A 21,453-nucleotide genomic window follows, 5' to 3' on the forward strand; every position below is an offset into this window, starting at 1 on the left:
ATGCCCACAGACAGCTGTGAGCCGCCACAGTGTTCTTCAACCTCCCATAGTGCCATTGTGCCTCCTTATGCCTCCCAACCTCCAGCTGTGTCCCACAGTGCCTACTAGCCCAAGCAGGGCCCTCCAGTCTCCTCCAGTGCCTATCAACCTCCCCCCACAGTGCTCTTAAGTCCATTGACAGCCCACAGCTGCCATACTGTTCCCCAACCCCCCATAGTGCCATATTGCCCCCACAGTACCTCTTAACCTCCAGCGGTGCCTTACAGTGTCTACCAGCCAAAGCAGTGCCCTCCAGTCTCATACAGTGCCTCTCATCCCCCCACAGTGCCCCAGGCCCTCTGACTGCCCTCAGCCACCACAGTGTCCCCCAATCCCCCATAGTGTCATAATGCCTCCACAGTGCCTCCCAACCTCCAGCAATGCCTACTAGCCCAAGCAGTGCCCTTACAGTCTCCTAGAGTGCCTCTCAACCCCCCCCCCCCCCACAGTGCTCTTAGGCCCACTGAGAGCACTCAGGTGCCATACTGTTCCCTAAGCCTCTATAGTGCCATAATGCATCCATAAAGCCTCCCAACCTCCAGCAGTGCTTCACAGTGCCTACTAGCCCAAGCAGTGCCCTCCAGTCTCCTACAGTGCCTCTCACCCCCCCCCCCCCACAGTCCCCTAGGCCCTTTGACAGCCCTCATCCACCACAGTGTTCCCCAACCCTCCATAGTGCCTTAATGCCTCCACGGTGCCTCCCAACCTCCAGCAGTGTCCCACAGTGTCTACTAGCTCAAGCAGTGCACTTCAGTCTCCTATAGTGTACCTACAAAGCCTCCTGGAGAGACCCCTGCCCTTCCACAAATCTCATCCCCGATGGAGGGGGGGCACACCTGCCTCTAGGGGTGGGGCAAAAGGGTGTGTAATGCAAGCATTGAAAGTACCTGAATTTTCCTTGGTATCTGCATTTTTGTGGTCTCTGTACAACAGAGCTCAGGGAGGGGAAGGGGAAGCAGCACAAGAAGGTGTGTTGCAGTGTATGGAGAAACGTGATAGGAGGAGAAAGCCAAGTGTCAGAGAGATGGGCTCGTCTGTCTGCTGCTTCTCTTTTTACTGCTTAGTCACGGACTTAACATTGAAAATCAATGTAACATCATTTACATCAAGATGATTTATTTCCTGTGTATAACTAAATTACCTATACATCCCCTTTATAAGCACATATTTAAATGAAAAGTATATTGTCTGTACTGTTTCTACTATTTCGTTATTCTGAGGTGACAAGTTTACTACAATCTCCTTTCCTTCTCTTCCAGGAGTTCTTACCTACCTGAAGGAAACCTTCACACACACCCCCAGCTATGACATGAGTCCGGCTATGTTGGGTGCCCTCATTAAAATGCTGCTGGCAGAAGCTCAGGAGTGTCACTTTGAGCAGCTGATCCTGTCCGGGGTCCACAACGAGTTCTGCACTTTGGCTAAGGTGGCGCAAGAGGCAGCAAAGGTATTTTTCTGAATATGCAAAATATAGGAGTGTATTTATAAAAAAAAAAATTACTTAGCTGTTTGTTCATCGATAATGCATGTATATTCGTTCTATGTGAATGAGGCAATATCGAATGTTCTGAGGCTAGCCTGAATATTGTGTGAGTGCAGGAAAAATGCATATGGTCACTAGATGGCGCTAAGGAGCATACCAATTTCCTATGATAGTCATTGCCATACAGTGGCCATAATGCAGTATTTTCCCAATTCACACATTGAATTGCAGAGAACATAGCCTGAAAATGTTCAATTCAGCCCAATTTGCACAGAATCAATTCAGTTGCGTCTGACTCTTGGCAACCCTGTGGGCCAGCACTCTCCACATTCTCTGATTTTGTACGGCTTTTTTTCAGTGTTTTATGTCCTGGCTGATATTGGCATTTATGACATCCAACCATCAGGTTCTTTGGCAGTCTGGCTTCTTTTTTCCACCCAGTGGTTCTCAACTCCTGTCCTTAGGACTCACTAACAGGCCAGGTTTGCAAGATAACTGAAATACATCACAGGTGATATTATTTGCTGCTCAGTGATTGCAGTATTCTAGTCTGCATCTCCCTAAGGTAATACTTAAAATCTGGCCTGTTAGTGGGTTTCCGAGGACAGGAGTTGAGAACCACTGCAAGCAATGTGAGCAAAATTTCCTTCTTCAGTGAGTTTGATCACATGACATGTTGAATCTTGAAATCGAGTGAAATGTCCAGTATTTGCTTATTAGTTATCTTTGAGGTCTATGAAAAGAGCCTTCTTCAACATCATTCCTAAATCACATCCATTCTTCTGTCTAGTTTTTTTATGGTCCAACATTCACAATCATAGGTAGCTATGGGAAAAACAAGAACGTTGATTAATCCATTTTAGGTTGCCAGGTTAACATCCCTGCTTTTTCCATATTCGGTTCATGTTCATCATCACTGGCTGACAGCATTTTATTTCTGGGCTACAATCACCACTTGGATCAATTTTTGATCCCACGAAAATAATTCTCCTTTGATTGCCTCACTTTCAAATGCTATTTTAATGCCTCCATTCCTTGCAGTGGTCATGATCCTGGTTTTTTGATGTTCAAAGAGAGGCCAAACTTCTCATGTTCTTCGATCCTTTTGATCAGATGTTTCAGGCCTTCTCTGAGAGGAGGGTTGGGTCATCAGTAGATCGAAGATTATCAATGTTGCGTCTTCCAATCTTTTGTCACTTTTTGATTCTTCAAGCCCCAGCTTCCTTACGATCATTTCTGCATAGCGTGCAGTGGTCATGGTGTTGGTCTTTTTGATGTTCTGCACGCATTTAATCTTCTCACCATCATTTGCTGTTTTGACGTCCCCTTGCAGTGATCATGATCTTGGTCATTTAGATGTTCAAGAACAGGCCAAACATCTTGCTTTCTTTGATTCTTTTTATCAGTTGTTTCAGGCTGTCTTTGGTTTCTGAGAGGAGGGTTGGGTCACATTATTAGCATATTGAAGATTTTTGATGTTCCTTCCTCCAATCTTTACTCCAATTTTTGATTCTTCAAGCTCCAGGTTCCTCATGATCATTTCAGCATAGAGGTTGAACGAAAAAGGGTAAAGAATGAAACCTTGACACACTAAATGCTCTATCTTTTCCCATTAGTGTCCATATATGGTGTTCACCCAGTGGCTTCTTGGCTTGTGTACAGCGACTCTACCAACTTGACTAGATGTGGCACCACCAGCTCTTGTAGGGTTCTTTATAGCTTGTTGTGATTGACACAGTCCTAATAAATAAAGCACATGTGGACATTCCTTTGAAATCCTGAACGCATTCAATCTTCTCACCATCAGTTGCTGTTTTGACATCTCCATTCCTTGCATTGGTCATGATCTTGGCCATTTAGAGGTTGAAGACGAGGCAAAACTTCTTGCTTTCTTTAATCCCTTTTTTCAGGCCATCTTTGGTTTGTGAGAGAAGGGTCGAGTCGAGACATCAGCGTATCTAAGATTATGGACGTTACTTTCTCCAATCCTTACTCCAGTTTCTGATTCTACAAGCTTCCCCTAGATAATTTCTGCATATATGTTGGACAAGAAAGGGGAAAGAATGCAACCTGACTGCACCCCCTCTCTATCTTGACCCACTTAGTGTCTAATCAATTAACCAAATGTCCAATGAATCGATCAGTGATGTTTCACACAGTGGCTTCTTGGCTTGTGTACAGCGACTCTACCAACTTGACTAGATGTGTTGGCACCACCAGCTCTTGTAGGGTTCTTCATAGTGCGTTGTGATTGACACAGTCCTAATGAATAAAGCACATGTGGACATTCTTTCGAAATCCTGGAAGCATTCAATCTTCTCACCATCAATTGCTGTTTTGACATCTCCATTCCTTGCATTGGTCATGATCTTGGCCATTTAGATGTTGAAGAAGAGGCAAAACTTCTTGCTTTCTTTGATCCTTTTTTTTCAGGCCATCTTTGGTTTGTGAGAGAAGGGTCGAGTCGAGGCATCAGCGTATCTAAGATTATGGACGTTACTTTCTCCAATCCTTACTCCAGTTTCTGATTCTACAAGCTTCCCCATGATAATTTCTGCATATAAGTTGGACAAGAAAGAGGAAAGAATGAAACCTGGCTGCACCCCCTCTCTATCTTGACCCACTTAGTGTCTAATCAATTAACCAAATGTCCAATGAATCAATCAGTGATGTTTCACATAGTGGCTTCTTAGTTTGTGTACATCGACTGTACCAACGTGACTAGATGTGTTGGCACCACCATCTTTTGTAAGGTTCTCCATAGCTTGCTGTGATTGATGCAGTCAAAAACTTTCTTGTAGTCAATGAAGACTATCTGGCCGTTCTTTTATATTTACCTGAATCCCAGCCTGCCATAACCTTCACATCTCATGGCCAACGTCTTTGTTCCACCCATGCAGTCAATCCCCATAGACTTATTCTTAAACATCTATTGGAAATCTAGTTTTATGGATCTGTAGGAAAATAAATGACGTAAGGTTCTGACATTTCACAGCAACCAACAACCGAGTGTTGTAGGTGTTGTAGGTGTTGTAGGTGTGCACGTAGACGGCATTATATCTCTAGTTATCAGTTAATCATTTCCTAAATGGTTTTTGCTTGCTGGAACTGGGAAGTTAAAGTGAAACAGTCAGCAAATGAAGTCCTGCTAGATGACTTCAGGCCGCCCCTTTTGCAGGTATAGCTATGGAAAACAATAAAAATAAGTGCCTATACTGTTCAAAATCTAGAAATACATTAGGGTTGATTTACTAAACCTGGACAGTGTGAAATCTGGTGCAACTGTGCAAAGAAACCAAACCGCTTCCAGGCTATTGTTTTTTTTTTTGTTTTTTTGTCAAAGATGAATTGAACAAGCTGAAGTTAGAAACTGATTGTCTACCATGCAGAGCGGCACCAGATTTTGCACTCTCCAGTTTTAGTAAATCAACCCCGCTGTCTCACCCTGCTCTGCACATGCTCAGTTGCTCTCTATTTTTAGGCACCGTGCCTCAGGGGCGTAACTACAGAGGTTGCAGGGGATGCAGTTGCAACCGGCCCCATGCTCCAGGGGGCCTGTGCAGCTCCCTTGTACACCTGGATGAGGGGGCGGCGGGGGCAGCATGTAGAGAAATCACTGTCCTCCTTTTTCCTCCTGTAGCTGCAGGAGGAAAATGGAGGAGATTGGTTCCTCTGTATGCTGCCCCTGCCACTCCTCCTATCCAGTTCCCTTGTGTTCTACTGTCTCTGGGCCCCTGTGTGCTCCCCTCATCCCCCCCCCACTATGCTGCCCCCCCCCCCAACTGTGCTCCCTCCCCTCTCCTGCCGGCTGCTGCAGGGGGTGTGTCACAATAGAGAACCAGGAAGGGGTCGGTAAATATGTAATTTACCAGCTCCTTCCTTTTCTGAATGGACAGAGTCATAGTCAGTGACATTGTATAAAAAATAAAATGATAAAAAATAATACAATAAAAATACCAAAAAATAAAAACTACTGACACCAGTGGGGGGTCTTCCAGGATCACAAAGGTCACACTTGCAACCGGGCCCTGGCATTCCACCACCGTGGGGAGGCCCCAAGATGGCAGGAAGGGGGCCCACTGCAGAACTTGTGAAAGGGTCCCGCTGTGGAACCGTAATAAAGGGCCCCACAACGAGAGTAAAGGGCCTCAGGATCAGTGGGAAGAGTGCCAGGCTTGAAGGGAAGGACCCCAGTCAGGGGTCCCAGGGGGCCCTTCATGGTTTTTTGCACCGGGGCCCTGAAGGTTCCAGTTACGCCTCTGCCATGCCTGATTTGTAGAGGCCGATCTGCTAACAGCCTAAAGATTTACAGCTGTTCAGGGGTTCTGGGCTTCAGCAAAATCGCAGCCTCCAGCAAGAAGAAACAATGCTGGAGGCGATTTACAGCACACACTAATTTTGGCAGCAAATATTAATAATGTGTAATTCATGCTCGTTGCTGAAGAACATTATTTTTAGCAAGTTGTTATGGGTAAAGTTCCATTTTAACCCAATTCTGCATAGATCAGAAATTTCTGGACGTCCTTTTCAAACTGGACCCAAAGCTGAATATTGCTTGCTCTATCCTCCGTATTTCTTTTTAAAGAACCAGTAAAATTAAGAAGTTTTCTGTAGAAGACAATTCCTTTAAATATTTAAAATTCCCACATTTGTACAGCAATTGAAGTGTTCATTATTTACCTAAATACACTGCATGGTGTACTGGTCCATGGTAATGTCCATTTTAGGCTGAGAGCTTATAAGCAGTACTGGGGTGGGGTTGTCCAGTGCCCACGGAAAGGATCCAGTACCCCTCCCTCACTGTTAATAATTTCCACAGAATGGGTGTACCACCCTGCATCCACAGTCCCTGATGGGGGGGGGGGGGGGACAACCAGTCCTCCTGTAGGGGGCCCAGGCACACAGAAGGACCCAAACAGCAGAGGGAATCGGTGCGGTCGGAGGGAGGGGCAATTACAGGATGCCCTGTGCGGCTCTCTGCAGCAGCTGAAAACTTATTTCTCTCCCTTCAGCCAGCTTTCAGCTGCTGCAGGGAGAAACACAGACACAGGGCCCCCTCGCGGAAACTGCCAGCTTCCCTGTCCCGTAAAAAAATAACAAATTGTAAAAAAATAATTAAAAAAAATTGTAAATTTTTTTGAAAAAACATTTAAAATTTTTTTTTTAAAATTATAAAATGTTTTTTTTTTTAAAAAATGTAAAAAACTATTTAAAAAAGGGCTAGATCACACAGCTTCTCTGTAATCTTTGTCTCCTTTAAGAAAGATTTTTGTAAATTGTTAGTGAAAATGTTGTTTTGATATATTCGAGGGGGGCCCTACCAGGTAGGCTGTACGGGGACCTGTGATTTCTAACAACAGCCCTGCCTGCATCTATTCTTTGCCCCCTTCCTCGTCTGCACTCAGGGCAGCTGTCCCTCCTGCCCACTCCTTGCCTCTGCCCTGCTTATAAGTCCTGCTTGGCAACATTCCTTTATCAAGTCAACTCATCCCATAATGTCATCTCATAAAACTCTTAATGAACTCTCAGAAGTCATTTATGTTTATTGCCCCTTTAAGCAAATAAACCAGCGCATAAACATTTGCTTTGCTCCGTGATCTGATTGATGCTCATGTATTCTTGCTTGTTTTTTCCTGCAGGTCAGTGAGGTTTACATGCATGTGTACAACGCCATGAACCAGGCTCCCATCAAGGAGAACATGCCCTACTCCTGGTCCGTCATGGTGCAAGTAAAAGCCGAACATTATAAAGCGCTGGCTCACTATTTTGTGGCGATTGTGCTCATTGAACATCAGTGTAAGTATCAACAGCACTAAAAGTGTTTTAAAAAGGACATCCCCGTTATAGTATCAGAAATAAAGAATGTATAGTAAAATGGGACTTATTACATTGAAACACAATTTACTTATTTAACCACTTACTGACCGCATACTGTATATATACGGCGGCAGAGTGGCTCTCCCAGGCAAAACCACGTATGGGTACGCCATTTGCCTAGGAGCAGCTAGGGGGCGAGGGCGCGCCGCCGCGCTCCCGCCCCCGATCGTCAGCGGGGAAGCCGATGTGTGTGCCAGATGGCTCCGATTGCCACCTGACATCCGCGATCGCTCCCCGCTGAGAGAGAAGAACGGTCGGCTGTTGTAAACACAGCTGACCGTTCTTCTTCCTGAAATGATCACAGAGCTCATGTGATCCTTCTATATAGGAACACAGGTCTCTATGATCATTTCACAAGCCACGCCCCCCCCCCCCACAGTTAGAATCACTCCCCTAGGCTCACATTTAACCCCTTGATCACCCACAGAGTTAACCCCTTCCGTGCCAGTGTCATTATTACAGTAACAGTGCACATTTTTAGTGATCCTCCTATTTACGAACACAGGTCTCTTTTTGATTTCACAAGCCCATCCCCCTCACAGTTAGAAAACACCCCCTAGGCTCACATTTAACCGTTTGATTGCCCCTGGGTTAAGCCCTTCGCTGCAAGTGTCATTATTACAGTAACAGAGCATATTTTTAGCACTGATTACTGTAGTAATGACACTGGTCCCCCCAAAAGTGTCAACAAGGTCAGTTAGGGGTCCAATCTGTCCGCAGTCCCGCAAAAAAAAAAAAAAAACGCAAATTGCTGCCATTACTAGTAAAAAAAAAAAAAACAATAAAAATCACATAAATCTTTCCCGTAGTTAGAAGAAACGATAACTTTTGCGCAATCCAATCAAAATACGCTTATTACAATTTTTTTTTTACCAAAAATATGTAGCAGAAAACCAATTGGCCTAAAATGTTAAAAAAATTAGATTTTTTTATTAGGTATGTTTATAGCAGAAAGTAAAAAATATATATATATATATTTTTTTATTTTTTTTTTGTCTGTCTTTTTTTGTTTATAGCGCAAAAAATAAAAATCGCAGAGGTGATCAAATACCACCAAAGTAAAGCTCTATTTGTGGGAAATAAAGGACATCAATTTTATTTGAGTACAGCGTTGCACGACCGCACAATTGTCCTTTAAAATAACGCAGTGCCGAATCACAAAATAGGGCCTGGTCATTAAGGGGGCAAATCCTTCCGGTCTTAAAGTGGTTAAAGTCAATACTTGTAAAAATGTTTTCCATTTTGTTGCCCAACGTAGCATAAGACACCAAAATACAGCATAGATAATATAACATTGTTATGACAGAACAATACATTGTATCGTGGAATACTCATTTCTTGTGGCCCGACACGTTTTTTTTTTTTACTTAATTCACTTCTTCAGGGGCCGTCAGTATACTTATGCACAAGACAATCTAAACAAAAATAATCATAATTATTACTAAGTTAAACATTCCAGTATAACTGAACTAGGGTGACCTCCCAAAGTGCGTTTTTTCAAGTGTTGACTTTAACCACTTCCGGACCCCCCCACTGTAAACATACATCAGTACTTTGACGTTAAATACCGGGGTTATAGCTATCTGCTGCCATAACCCCGGTATTTTTTTAAACCGGTGGGCGGTCTGCTTTAACATAAAGGTGGTCCCAGCAGCACTTTTATGGGTGGCGGGAAAGGTACTTTCTGGCTCCCCAAGCCCTGACGGAGCAAAGATAGACGAAACACGTTGGATTTTGAGGAACTACCATTGTACCTGTCATATAACCACAATCATTGTGATTTTATTTGTACAATTGGGGATATATTGTGTATGGGAGATGCATATTAGCATCTACGGTTTTATACATGTACGAATACATTTGTAATTCTCTTTATTCTGTATGAATAAACAGCATTCAATCTGGAGAGGAAATAGTCTAATGGCATTTTATTGTGCCCCCATTCTCACATGCAGTTTTAGAGGTCTAAAATTATTTTGTAAATACCACCCTTGTTATACTATTCAGTGGATTATTCAGATGTGGTCACCTAAAAAACTGTATGATAATTGTCTTGCAGTATGTATCTGTATGACTGTACGCTCCTCTGGGGCGGAGTCTGATGTTAATAGCTCTCTACAGCCTTGTAGAATATATGATCAAAATACCTAACACTTATTGTACTAGTCATTCGTTTTTTCAGATGCCGTCATATAACTATATATATTCTTTGCTACAGTGGGCCCACACGATGATGAAGACAAACAGGAGAAGGCTTTGTCCCAGCTCTATGACCACATACCAGATGGACTAACCGCCATGAATATACTTAAAGACAAACAACAGAGGACACAGCTAGGTAATCCAGAAACTCATGATCTGTTATGGGTTCCAGCTTGGTGCAGGGATATATAAAGGCACGACTCCCTTTCACATGGGGCCCTCTAGCTGCAGGGCATTTTATTGCGCACGGGGGAACCAGATGCAGCATCCAGCCCTGCTGCCTGCAGACTGTCAATGTCTATGGCAGGCTGTGGCCGGAGGGGGCTGAACACTGTACATAGTGGTACCTAGGGCCCTATGCATTCGGGGACAAATGCCCAGAATAAGGAAGACCCCCTCAGTCTGCTTCTGCTCCTTCATTGTTCATGGCCTAAAAAGGTGCACTAAGCCTTTAAAAAATATTACTGGAAGTAAATCCCGAAGCAAAATGACTAGCAAATAATTTCTTATAAAGAACTCAATTACTGTGACACCACAACCTATATGTTCCCTTATACATAATGTACCTATACTGTATATATATATATACAGTATTTTACATAAGTGAGTACACCCCTCACATTTTTGTAAATATTTTATTATATCTTTTCATGTGACAACACTGAAGAAATGACACTTTGCTACAATGTAAATGTTAAACCGATGTATGGTCTTGGCCTCTGTGCTACAGCTCAGTTTCAGGGTCTTGGCAATCTTCTTATAGCCTAGGCCATCTTTATGTAGAGCAACAATTCTTTTTTTCAGATCCTTAGAAAGTTCTTTGCCATGAGGTGCCATGTTGAACTTCCAGTGACCAGTATTAGAGAGTGAGAGCGATAACACCAAATTTAACACACCTGCTCCCCATTCACACCTGAGACCTTGTAACACTAACGAGTCACATGACACCGGGGAGGGAAAATGGCTAATTGGGCCCAATTTGGACATTTTCACTTAGGGGTGTATTCACTTTTGTTGCCAGCAGTTTAGACATTAATGGCTGTGTGTTGAGTTATTTTGAGGGGACAGTAAATTTACACTGTTATACAAGCTGTACACTCACTACTTTACATTGTAGCAAAGTGTGATTTCTTCAGTGTTGTCACATGAAAAGATATAATAAAATATTTACAAAAATGTGAGGGGTGTACTCACTTTTGTGAGATACTATATATATATATATATATATGTATATACTGTATATTGTATATGGTTTGTGGTATATTCCTTTAGGGATATTGCAATATATGCTGATACTCCTGTATAACTGTATAAGAGCATACTGTATATATTATACACACTATATTGTCAAAAGTATTGGGACACCTGCCTTTACACACACATGAACTTTAATGGTATCCCAGTCTTAAGGCCCGTACACACGTACCGCTCGTCGGCCGAAAAGCTTCGGCCGACGACCGATCTGCCGATTGTAGGCTTGTTAGTATGATGCTTCCGACAGCCGACAGCGCACTTTCGGCAGAAAAGAATCTGTCTTGCAAGCATGAAAATTTTTGTATGCCGACACCAGAGCGGCCGATTGTTCGCCAGTCAGTACAGAATTCAGCCGACAGACAGCAGATTTGCAAGACTGGGCATGCTCAGAAAAGAAAAAACTCAAGGAAAGTTAACCATCACATGACATCACTTCTGCAGTCGGCTGTAGTCGGCGGACAAAATTCTTGTGCAGTCTTTTGCACTTTTCAACAGACACCGACAGCCCTGGACAAAAGACGGCCGATCGTTCGGCCGATGATCGGTACGTGTGTACTGGGCATTAGTCTGTAAGGTTCAATATTGAGTTGGCCCATCCTTTGCAGCTATAACAGCTTCAACTCTTCTGGGAAGGCTGTCCACAAGGTTTAGGCGTGTGTCTATGGGAATGTTTGACCATTCTTCCAGAAGCGCGTTTGTGAGGTCAGGTACTGATGTTGGACGAGAAGGCCTGGCTCGCAGGATGTGCACTAATTCATGCCAAAGGTGTTCTATCGGGTTGAGGTCAAGATCCTCCACCCCAAACTCGCTCATCCATGTCTCTATGGACCTTGCTTTGTGCACTGGTCCAAATCATTTAATAGAGGGGGGGTTATGGTGTGGGGTTGTTTTTCAGGGGTTGGGTTTGGCCCCTTGGTTCCAGTGAAGGGAACTCTTAAGGCGTCAGCATTCCAAGACATTTTGGACAATTTCATGTTCCTAACTTTGTGGGAAGAGTTTGGGGATGGCCCCTTCCTGTTCCAACATGACTGCGCACCAGTGCACAAAGCAAGGTCCATAAAGACATGGATGAGCGAGTTTGGGGTGGAGGAACTTGAGTGGCCTGCACAGAGTCCTGACCTCCACACGAAGGAACAGCTTTGGGATGAATTAGTGCAGAGACTGCGAGCCAGACCACATTAGTGCATGACTTCGAGCCAGGCCTTCTTGTCCAACATCAGTGCCTGACCTCACAAATGTGCTTCTGGAAGAATGGTCAAACATTCCCATAGACACACTCCTAAACCTTGTGGACAGCCTTCCCAGAAGAGTTGAAGCTGTTATAGCCTCAAAGGGTGGGCCAACTCAATATTGAACCCTACGGACTAAGACTGGGATGCCATTAAAATTCATGTGTGTGTAAAGCAGTGACGGTGAACCTTCAGATGTTTTGGAACTACATTTCCCATGATGCTCATGCACTCTGCAGTATAGAGAGCATCATGGGAAATGTAGTTCCAAAACATCTGGGGTGCCAAGGTTCGACGTTCAAATACTTTTGATAATATAGTGCAGGGATATGCAAACTGTGGCCCTCCAGCTGTTGCAAAACTGCGAGTCCCATCATGCCTCTGCCTCTGGGTGTCATGCTTGTGGCTGTCAGAGTCTTGCTATGCCTCATGGGACTTGTAGTTCTGCAACAGCTGGAGGGCCACAGTTAGCATATCCCTGATATAGTGTATGTTGCGTTTGGGATATTGCACCAACTATATCTGCTTTGACCACCATATAATTAATATTGGCACCTTGTGCAACTTTGTATAGTTCATGTATATTATTTATTCTAGAGGTGTTTAGTTTGTACTCTGCTGGACTTCCCCAGTTAAGTTCCTAATAAGAAATTATGTTTATGTGCTATCAAGGGGCATGCTGATAGGAGCAGGGAGATGATCTTATCAGTCTGCTGCTTCTCCTTTCACTGCCCAATCACAGGCTGGGTAAGGGACAAGACCTGTAAGTGTTACTGAAATGTAGCAGAGCAAAAATCAGGTCCCCTGCCTTGCCAGACTGTGTGGCAGAGCTGTGCAAATCTAAGAACTGGATGAACAGTACGAAATCTCTTTGTAAGCTCACTTATATGTATTTTCTCCATCTATTCAGCTGTTTGCATGGAGTTCAGCTTTAGTGTGATGTCTAGTCATTGCCCAGATGATAGTGTTCTGTCATCGATCCATACAGCCATCACATATTGTTGATGTTGCCTTGGTCACACCCAGTCCGCAGGACATAACTGACATTCCTGTCCGCTCTGTCACAATGAAAGCGGCTCAGCTAAAATGACATTGCAGAGCGCCAGCCATCACACAAAGTCCATGAGAAAATAAAAACCTATTGTTTACAGACACGTTCCCTTCCCCCAGGTCTGTGTACATCCGACTCATTGTTGTCACTTTTTTCCTGCCCCTTCTAGGAAAGGCGCATCTGGCCAAAGCGCTCGTGTGCCACGAAGAAGCCCTCCGACTCTCCAGCCTGTGCAGCCAGCTGAAGCAGATCGATGTCCTGCATGACATACTGTCCGCTTTCCACAAGAGGGCGCTGCTGAAATTCACACAGCACCAGAAGGAAGATGACTTTATGAGTTTACTGCTGGCCCCTGAAATTATCGGTAAGTACGGGGGATCGCATGCTCAGGTCAATGATCGGTTTATGGGGCATCAGAAATAGCAATTTATTATAAGCGCAACAAAGTAACCTTTAACCACTTGCCGAGCAGCCGCCGCCAGGTTCCCGCAAATCGCCGTACCTGTACGGCGTTTCGCGGGAGAGATCCGCGCGCGCGCCCACGCGCCAGCGGGAAAGCCGATGCACAGGGCGGCGGCCGCGATTGCCACCGGGCACCCACGATCGCTCCCCTTGGAGAGAGAACGGCGGTCGGCTGTTGTAAACACGGCAGACCGTTGTTCTCTCAGGAATCAATACTGAGCTCCTGTGTTCCTATTTAGGAACACAGGTCTCGTTTTGATTTCACAAGCCCATCCCCCCACAGTTAGACAACACCCCCTAGGGACACATTAAACCCTTTGATCGCCCCTGGGTTAACCTCTTCACTGCCAGTGTCATTATTACAGTAACAGTGCATATTTTTAGGACTGATTACTGCAGTAATGTCACTGGTACCCCCAAAAGTGTCAAAAATGTCAGTTAGGGGTCCAATCTGTCCGCTGCAATGTCGCAGTCCAGCTAAAAATCGCAGATCGCCACCATTACTAGTAAAAAAAATAAAAATGACATAAATCTTTCCCCTAGTTTGTAGACGCGATAACTTTTGCGCAAACCAATCAAAATACACTTATTGGGATTTTTTTTACCAAAGATATGTAGCAGAAAACAAATTGGCCTAAAATGATGAAAAAATTTGATTTTTACATTTTTTTTTTTTGGGAATGTTATATAGCAGAATGTAAAAAATATTGTTTTTCTTTTCAGAATTGTCACACTTTTCTTGTTTATAGTGCAAAAAAATTAAAATCGCACAGGTGATCAAATACCACCAAAAGAAAGCTCTATTTGTGGGAAAAAAGATATCAATTGTATTCGGGTACAGCGTCGCACGACTACGCAATTGTCCGTTAAAGTAACGCAGTGCCAAATCGCAAAAATTGGCAGACCGGCATTCTCCCATTCCACCAAACGATTGTCGGGTCCCGGCAGCCATCGCGGCCACCGGACCCGCTGATTGGCTGCTCCTGGGGGAGTTGCATGGGCACGCCCCCGACATCTCATGCACAGAGTCACGTACATGTATGTGATTTTGCACAGCCGGGCCGCCCTGCCGCAGTATATATGCGGCAGGCGGTCCGGAAGTAGTTAAAGGTGACTGTATGCGGCACCTGTAGGCTCCCTAGTGGGGAAATATGTCGTAATTTACGCTTCATGGCCACCTACAGCAATGTGCAAGAGCCCTTAACCTTATACTGGTGTGGCTGCTGCAAGCTGATTGGTTGATTGATTATTCACACCTATGCATTTTTGTTCCCAGATGTATTTTCGATTGAAATCAATAGAAACGCATGTTCACCTGCATTATAAATAATGCGCACTTTCAAAAGTGAGTTGCAATGCACTTTGTATTGAATGTCAACATGCAATCATAATTTGCAGTAACTTGCATTTATGCTGTTGAAAGCCTTAATGAGTGCCTTGACGTGTGTTTTCATTGACTTCAATAGAAAATGCATCAAACAGAAATGCAAAAGGTATGAAAAACCTCAGCCTGTTGCCATCAGTGTGAAATACTTTATTGAATATGCCTGCATATCGTCCGTCTAGCAGGATGTGGTGAATTAGCATTGAAGGCATGGTGAAATGACATAGAATAATGTTAATGTAATGTTTTGCTCCGCCCACAGGTAAGGCAGAATACAAGGCTGAATCCATCTCACCTCCGCTCTCGAGAGTAAAGGTCATTGACCTCTTTCAGCGATTGGTATGTAGAGCAACAATACAAATATTTTATAAAAAAAAAAAAAAATATATATATATATATACTGTGTTTCCCAAAAAATAAGCCCGGGTCTTATATAAATTTTGGCACCAAAAGACACAGTAGGGCTTATTCTCGGGGTAGGTCTTATCTCCCTCCCTGCCTGTCAGGAATCCCCTAGTACAAGTGGCTGTGAAATCCTAGAATCCACTTTATTAGTGTTTTATATAATGTCCAATATGTGTTTCTGTAATCTAATAGTGTGAAATACCTTCAGTACAGCGCCGCTCGGCTAATCTTCGCTCTGCTCTCCTTCTCTTCTCATAGCTGTCAGTAAGAGATCTCAGCCCCTCCCCTCAGAGCGGGTCACAGAAGCGCCGAGCATTATATTATAATAGTGTGAAATATCTTCAGTACAGCGGAGCTCAATGCTCAGCTGATTTCCCGCTGCTCTTCCTTCTCTTCTCCCTGCTGACAGCTGAGGGTCACGGAAGCACCGAACTGCGCTGTACCGAAGGTATTTCACACATCTATAATATAATGCTTGGCGTTTCTGTGACCCGCTCTGAGCGCTGCAGAGGGGAGGGGCTGAAATCCCCCGCTGACAGCTATGAGAAGAGAAGGAGAGCAGAGCTGGGGATCAGCTGCACGCCGAGCGGCGCTGTACCGAAGGGATTTCACACTATTAGATTACAGAAACACACACTGGACATTATATAAAACAGTAATAAATTGGATTCTAGGATTTTACAAACACTAAACTAGGGCTTATTTTCGGGGTAGGCCTTATTTTCGGGGAAACACGGAATATATATATAAATATAAAAATATATATATATATCTATAAATAATAAATATATATATATATATATATATATATAAATATAATATATATGTATATATATATATATATATATATATATGAAAATTACAGTATATATAAAAACATATATACATACAGGTGCATCTTATAAAATTAGAATAGCATCAAAAAGTTTATTTATTTCAGTAATTGAATTTAAAAAGTGAAACTTTTATATATTTTATATAGATGTGTTACACACAGAATATTATATTTCAAGCATTGTTTTCTTTTAATTTTGATGATTTTGGCTTACAGCTAGTGAAAACCCAATATTCAGTATCTCAAAAAATTAGAATATTTACTTAAGACCAATAAGAAAAAAGGATTTTTAATACAGAAATGTTGGCTTACTGAAAAGTATGTCCATGTACAGTATAGTATGCACTCAATACTTGGTCGGGGCTCCTTTTGCATGAATTACTGCATCAATGCGGCGTGGCATGGAGGTGATCAGCCTGTGGCACTGCTGAGGTGTTATGGAAGCTCAGGTTGCTTTGATAGCGGCCTTCAGCTCATCTGCATTGTTGGGTCTGGTGTCTCTCATCTTCCTCTTGACAATACCCCACAGATTCTCTATGGGGTTTAGGTCAGGCGAGTTTGCTGGCCAATCAAGCACAGTGATACCATGATCATGTGACCAGGTATTGGTAGTTTTGGCAGTGTGGGCGGTGCCAAGTCCTGCTGGAAAATGAAATCAGCATCTCCATAAAGCTGGTGAGCAGAGGGAAGCATGAAGTGCTCTAGAATTTCCTGCTAGAGGGCTGCACTGACTTTGGAACAGTGGACCAACACCAGAAGATGACATGGCTCCCGAAATCATCACTGACTGTGGAACATTTTGCATTTCATTTGGAAATGAAGGTCCCAGAGTCCGGAGGAGGAGTGGAGAGGCACAGAATCCAAGTTGCATGAGGTCCAGTGTGAAGTTTCCACAGTCAGTGATGATCATCAAAATTAAAAGAAAGAAATGTAACGCATCTATATAAAATATATGAGTTTCACTTTTTAAATTGAATTACTGAAATTAATTAACTTTACTAATATTTCCTGTTATTATATTAATTTTATTATTTTCTTATATTATTAATATTTTTTACTGTTATGATTATTAGTAGGGAATGGGTAAGTCGCGCTAATGAATGATGTTGTCAAATATTCGCATAAATGTCAAATCATATAAATCGTGAAAAAGTGTCCACATAGACTGTCCAATGGTCAAATAAATGTCCCAAAACTCAGGAGTTCTTCCAAACTCTTCAACTTGAAATATAAGCCACCAAATGAGTGATCTCCTTACCAGATAGATAAAGGAAATAGGCCCTCAAAACACCAGATGAAGTGGGTCTGCAGCCTCGAATCCAAAAATTGATGTGGTTCCCCAATGATGTTTGCATGTGAAAAGAAATTACATATCCATAGCGTGACACTGTATGACAATCTCTCAAACACCCAATATGTGAACCTTCACTATGAAGGTGATAGAAAAGGCCACAACACCAGTGCAATTCACACTGCCAACGGCCAGGTAATGCGTGAATAGAACAGCCCAATAACCACCAAGAGGGTAGAGAACCGCTGTTCAATAACCACCAAGAGGGCTGTTCTATTCACGCATTACCTGGCCGTTGGCAGTGTGAATTGCACTGGTGTGGTGGCCTTTTCTATCACCTTCATAGTGAAGGTTCACATATTGGGTGTTTGAGAGATTGTCATACAGTGTCACGCTATGGATATGTAATTTCTTTTCACATGCAAACATCATTGGGGAACCACATCAATTTTTGGATTCGAGGCTGCAGACCCACTTCATCTGGTGTTTTGAGGGCCTATTTCCTTTATCTATCTGGTAAGGAGATCACTCATTTGGTGGCTTATATTTCAAGTTGAAGAGTTTGGAAGAACTCCTGAGTTTTGGGACATTTATTTGACCATTGGACAGTCTATGTGGACACTTTTTCACGATTTATATGATTTGACATTTATGCGAATATTTGACAACATCATTCATTAGCGCGACTTACCCATTCCCTACGTTTTTGATTGTTTGTCGCAATTTAAGTCGCTGCTGGAACACATTAGTTAGCGCAGTTATATTCCATACCTAATCTATGATTATTAGTAGTAGCATTAAATTACTAGACGGGGGCAATTGTTTATATCAGGGGTGTCCAAACTATGGTCCTCCAGCTGTTCAGGAACCACAATTCTCAAGAGGCATTGTAAATCTATGACATTCACAGACATAACTAGGCATGATGGGAATTGTAGTTCCTGAACAGCTGGAGGGCCATAGTTTGGACACCCCTGGTTTATATGATACACAGACCTTTATAAAACCAAATGTCATCCAGTTTGGCTATATATGTATATATATATATATATATATATATATATATATGTATATGTATATGTGTGTGTGTGTGTGTGTGTGTGTGTGTGTGTGTGTGTGTGTGTGTATATAATTTATTTAGGGGGTTTTAGATTTTTTTTACCAATAATGAAGAGCCAAATCAATAATGTTTTTTTTTTTTTTTTTTTTAAAGGGTCCTTTGTCTGTGTTTTCTGCAAAACAAAGATGGACGGCCCCGAGGAAAGTCCGCTTGACTCTTGAAGATGGGGATTTGGGCTTCGTTTTAAAGGGTGACTGTCCAGTTCAGATAACGTCACTGGATCCTCTCTGTCCAGCCGCAGTAAGTGAATTTATTTTCCTTACCTTAAAAAAAAATGAAATTTGTGTCCCCCTTCCCCCTCCTTATCAGCAGACTATAATGCGTATTTTGTCTATGAGGATGTATTAGAGATTAATACCTATTTCCATAATCCCACAGGAATTCTCCCTACTGGTTCTGGTAGTGACAACCAGTCCACTCCACTGTTTGCATAGCTGCCCCTCCTGCCGATGTCATTATGTACAGAATCAGTGCCAACTGTTGGTACTGCATGGTACATGATGACATAGAGGCTCCGCCTACATTCTGTGTGTAGTATACCTTATCTCCACTGTTGTTACCTCCTTACCCACATTTGCTGGCAATTCCCGATGGAAGTGAGGTGTAAGCTGGAATTCCACTTTAATTTACCCCAATCAGCCCTAGTTAATTCCTTCTTCCCCTTCTCCCCTTAGCTTTTATTTTTTGCTGAATGAGTTAATTTATAGTCCTCTGTTAATATTAACTGTTAATATTAACCCATTAGCACCGGCTGCATGCAAATATGGGACCTCTGGGTGGGTGGGTTTTGGCGCCGAGCGGCCACATATTTGCATGAATGGGTGGAATACAGCTGTGTTGTTACCAGCAGCTAACGGAAAGCTCACGATCAATGCTTGTGATTGGGAGCTTTTTCGGGTCACGTGAGCACCGTGACAGCCAACCATGGCAGTCACATGATCATAAACCCTGCCCCGCCTCCCGACATATTAAACCCCTTAAAGGGCCAGTAGGCGCCAAGTCCAAGGGGTTAACCTTTTTGGGATTTTAGTCATTCATTCTTTTAATGCCCATTTATTAAAAAACAATTATTTGTGTCATTTTAAACAGGATAAGATAATACATATCTGTATATAAATATATATATATATATATATATATATATACTATTGATAATATAATTTTTTTTAATATTGTCAAAAGTATTGGGACACCTGAACTTTAATGTCATCCCAGTCTTAGTCCGTAGGGTTCAATATTGAGTTGGCCCACTCTTTGCAGCTATAACAGCTTCAACTCCTCTGGGAAGGCTGTCCACAAGGTTTAGGAGTGTGTCTATGGGAATGTTTGACCATTCTTCCAGAAGCGCATTTGTGAGGTCAGGCACTGATGTTGGACAAGAAGGCCTACCTCGCAGTCTCTGCTCTAATTCATCCTAAGGTGTTATATCAGGTTAAAGTCAGGACTCTGTGCAGGCCAGTCAAGTTCCTCCACCCCAAACTTGCTCATCCATGTCTTTATGGACCTTGCTTTGTGCACTGGTCTAAATCATTTGGTGGAAGAGGGATTATGGTGTGGGGTTGTTTTTCAGGGGTTGGGCCTGGCTCCTTAGTTCCAGTGAATATATATGTGTGTTCTTAAGTAATGACAGCGTTATTGCCAAACAAGCAGGCCCATAGCAGAAATGTAAAAACTGCTCTGCCCCATAAGGAGTAGGGGTGGGATGAGAGCTGAGGTGGTTATTTAGTGATAGACATTTTATTATTATGCTTTATGTTATGTTGGAAGGTCTGACCCTTGACCTATTTCGGCAGTACAGAAGATATGAAGGTCATCTATGAACCGGGACTCATTGTATTTGTATTGCAGGGTGTGGGTGTGAAGGAAGGCGATTACATTGTAGCGGTGGAAGACCGGGACTGCAAGTGGTGCTCCATAAACGAAGTTTTGGACATGCTAAAAGGAATCGGAGAAGAAGGAAAGGAGATCAAACTCATCAGCATTCAGGACCAGACGTCCAGCATGGTACGAGTCTCCTATTACAGCCACCCGCTCTGCTACATAGACATCAGGAAGAGCAATCTTGTTGGTTTCCTCTTTAAAATCAGATCCGGGTTACATGAAAAGGATCTGTGATTTTTTTTTTTTTGCTATAACACAGTAAATCAAAAGTAGTCTATCAATGCCAGCCCACATATTTTTCTTAAGATGCATTTATTTAAAAAGTTATATTCCTTTCACTTACTTTAGAGGGGGGGCCATTCCATGGATTGTGATACTCAACTCAATAACGGCTACGTTCACATGTGGGCGTAGCGGATCACGGGCAGAATCACCGCGATTCTGCCCACGATCCGGAATCATTGCAAATTGCGGGACGCATGTGCGATGCCCATGATTTGCAATGGCACCCCAAACGCTGTGCGATGTTGCCGCGATTTCCGCCTGCCGAATCGCGATGTTAACGTGATTTGGCAGGCGGAAATCATGGCAACATCGCACAGCGTTTGGGGCGCCATTGCAAATCATGGGCATCGCACAGGCGTCTCGCGATTTGCAATTATTCCGGATCGCGGGCAGAATCGCGGTGATTCTGCCCGTGATCCGCTATGACCACATGTGAACGTAGCCTTAAGGAATGTTGTCAACTGTTTTTAAACAAATAAAAGAGCAGCTCAGGCTGATCTATTCACCTTATCTCTGGTGCTGCCCCCCACACACTCACCCGCTCACTGATCCACTGACACTAGTCTGCAGGGTTGGGTGATACCCAGCGCCATTCAGTCCACTTCCTATCAGCCCCCCTACCCTTCACTTTTAAGAGAATGCTGCAGAGATCAGT

The 21,453-nt window shown here is 43.1% G+C and overlaps 1 protein-coding gene across 1 annotated transcript in view; it reads left to right on the forward strand.

Annotated features, from left to right (window-relative positions):
- RHPN2 (rhophilin Rho GTPase binding protein 2) overlaps window positions 1-21,453 on the forward strand; it is a 125,423-nt gene that overhangs the window by 101,938 nt on the left and 2,032 nt on the right. The window contains exons 8-14 of the mRNA XM_082270410.1: window positions 1,299-1,486; window positions 7,162-7,318; window positions 9,618-9,737; window positions 13,305-13,499; window positions 15,244-15,320; window positions 18,726-18,872; window positions 20,481-20,636. Of these exons, the coding sequence (XP_082126536.1) occupies window positions 1,299-1,486; window positions 7,162-7,318; window positions 9,618-9,737; window positions 13,305-13,499; window positions 15,244-15,320; window positions 18,726-18,872; window positions 20,481-20,636 (1,040 nt within the window). The remainder of the gene's footprint in view (window positions 1-1,298; window positions 1,487-7,161; window positions 7,319-9,617; window positions 9,738-13,304; window positions 13,500-15,243; window positions 15,321-18,725; window positions 18,873-20,480; window positions 20,637-21,453) is intronic.

This window comes from Pelophylax lessonae, assembly GCF_965119305.1.
Source record: "Pelophylax lessonae genome assembly, chromosome: 10".
NCBI classification, from domain to species: Eukaryota; Metazoa; Chordata; class Amphibia; order Anura; family Ranidae; genus Pelophylax; species Pelophylax lessonae.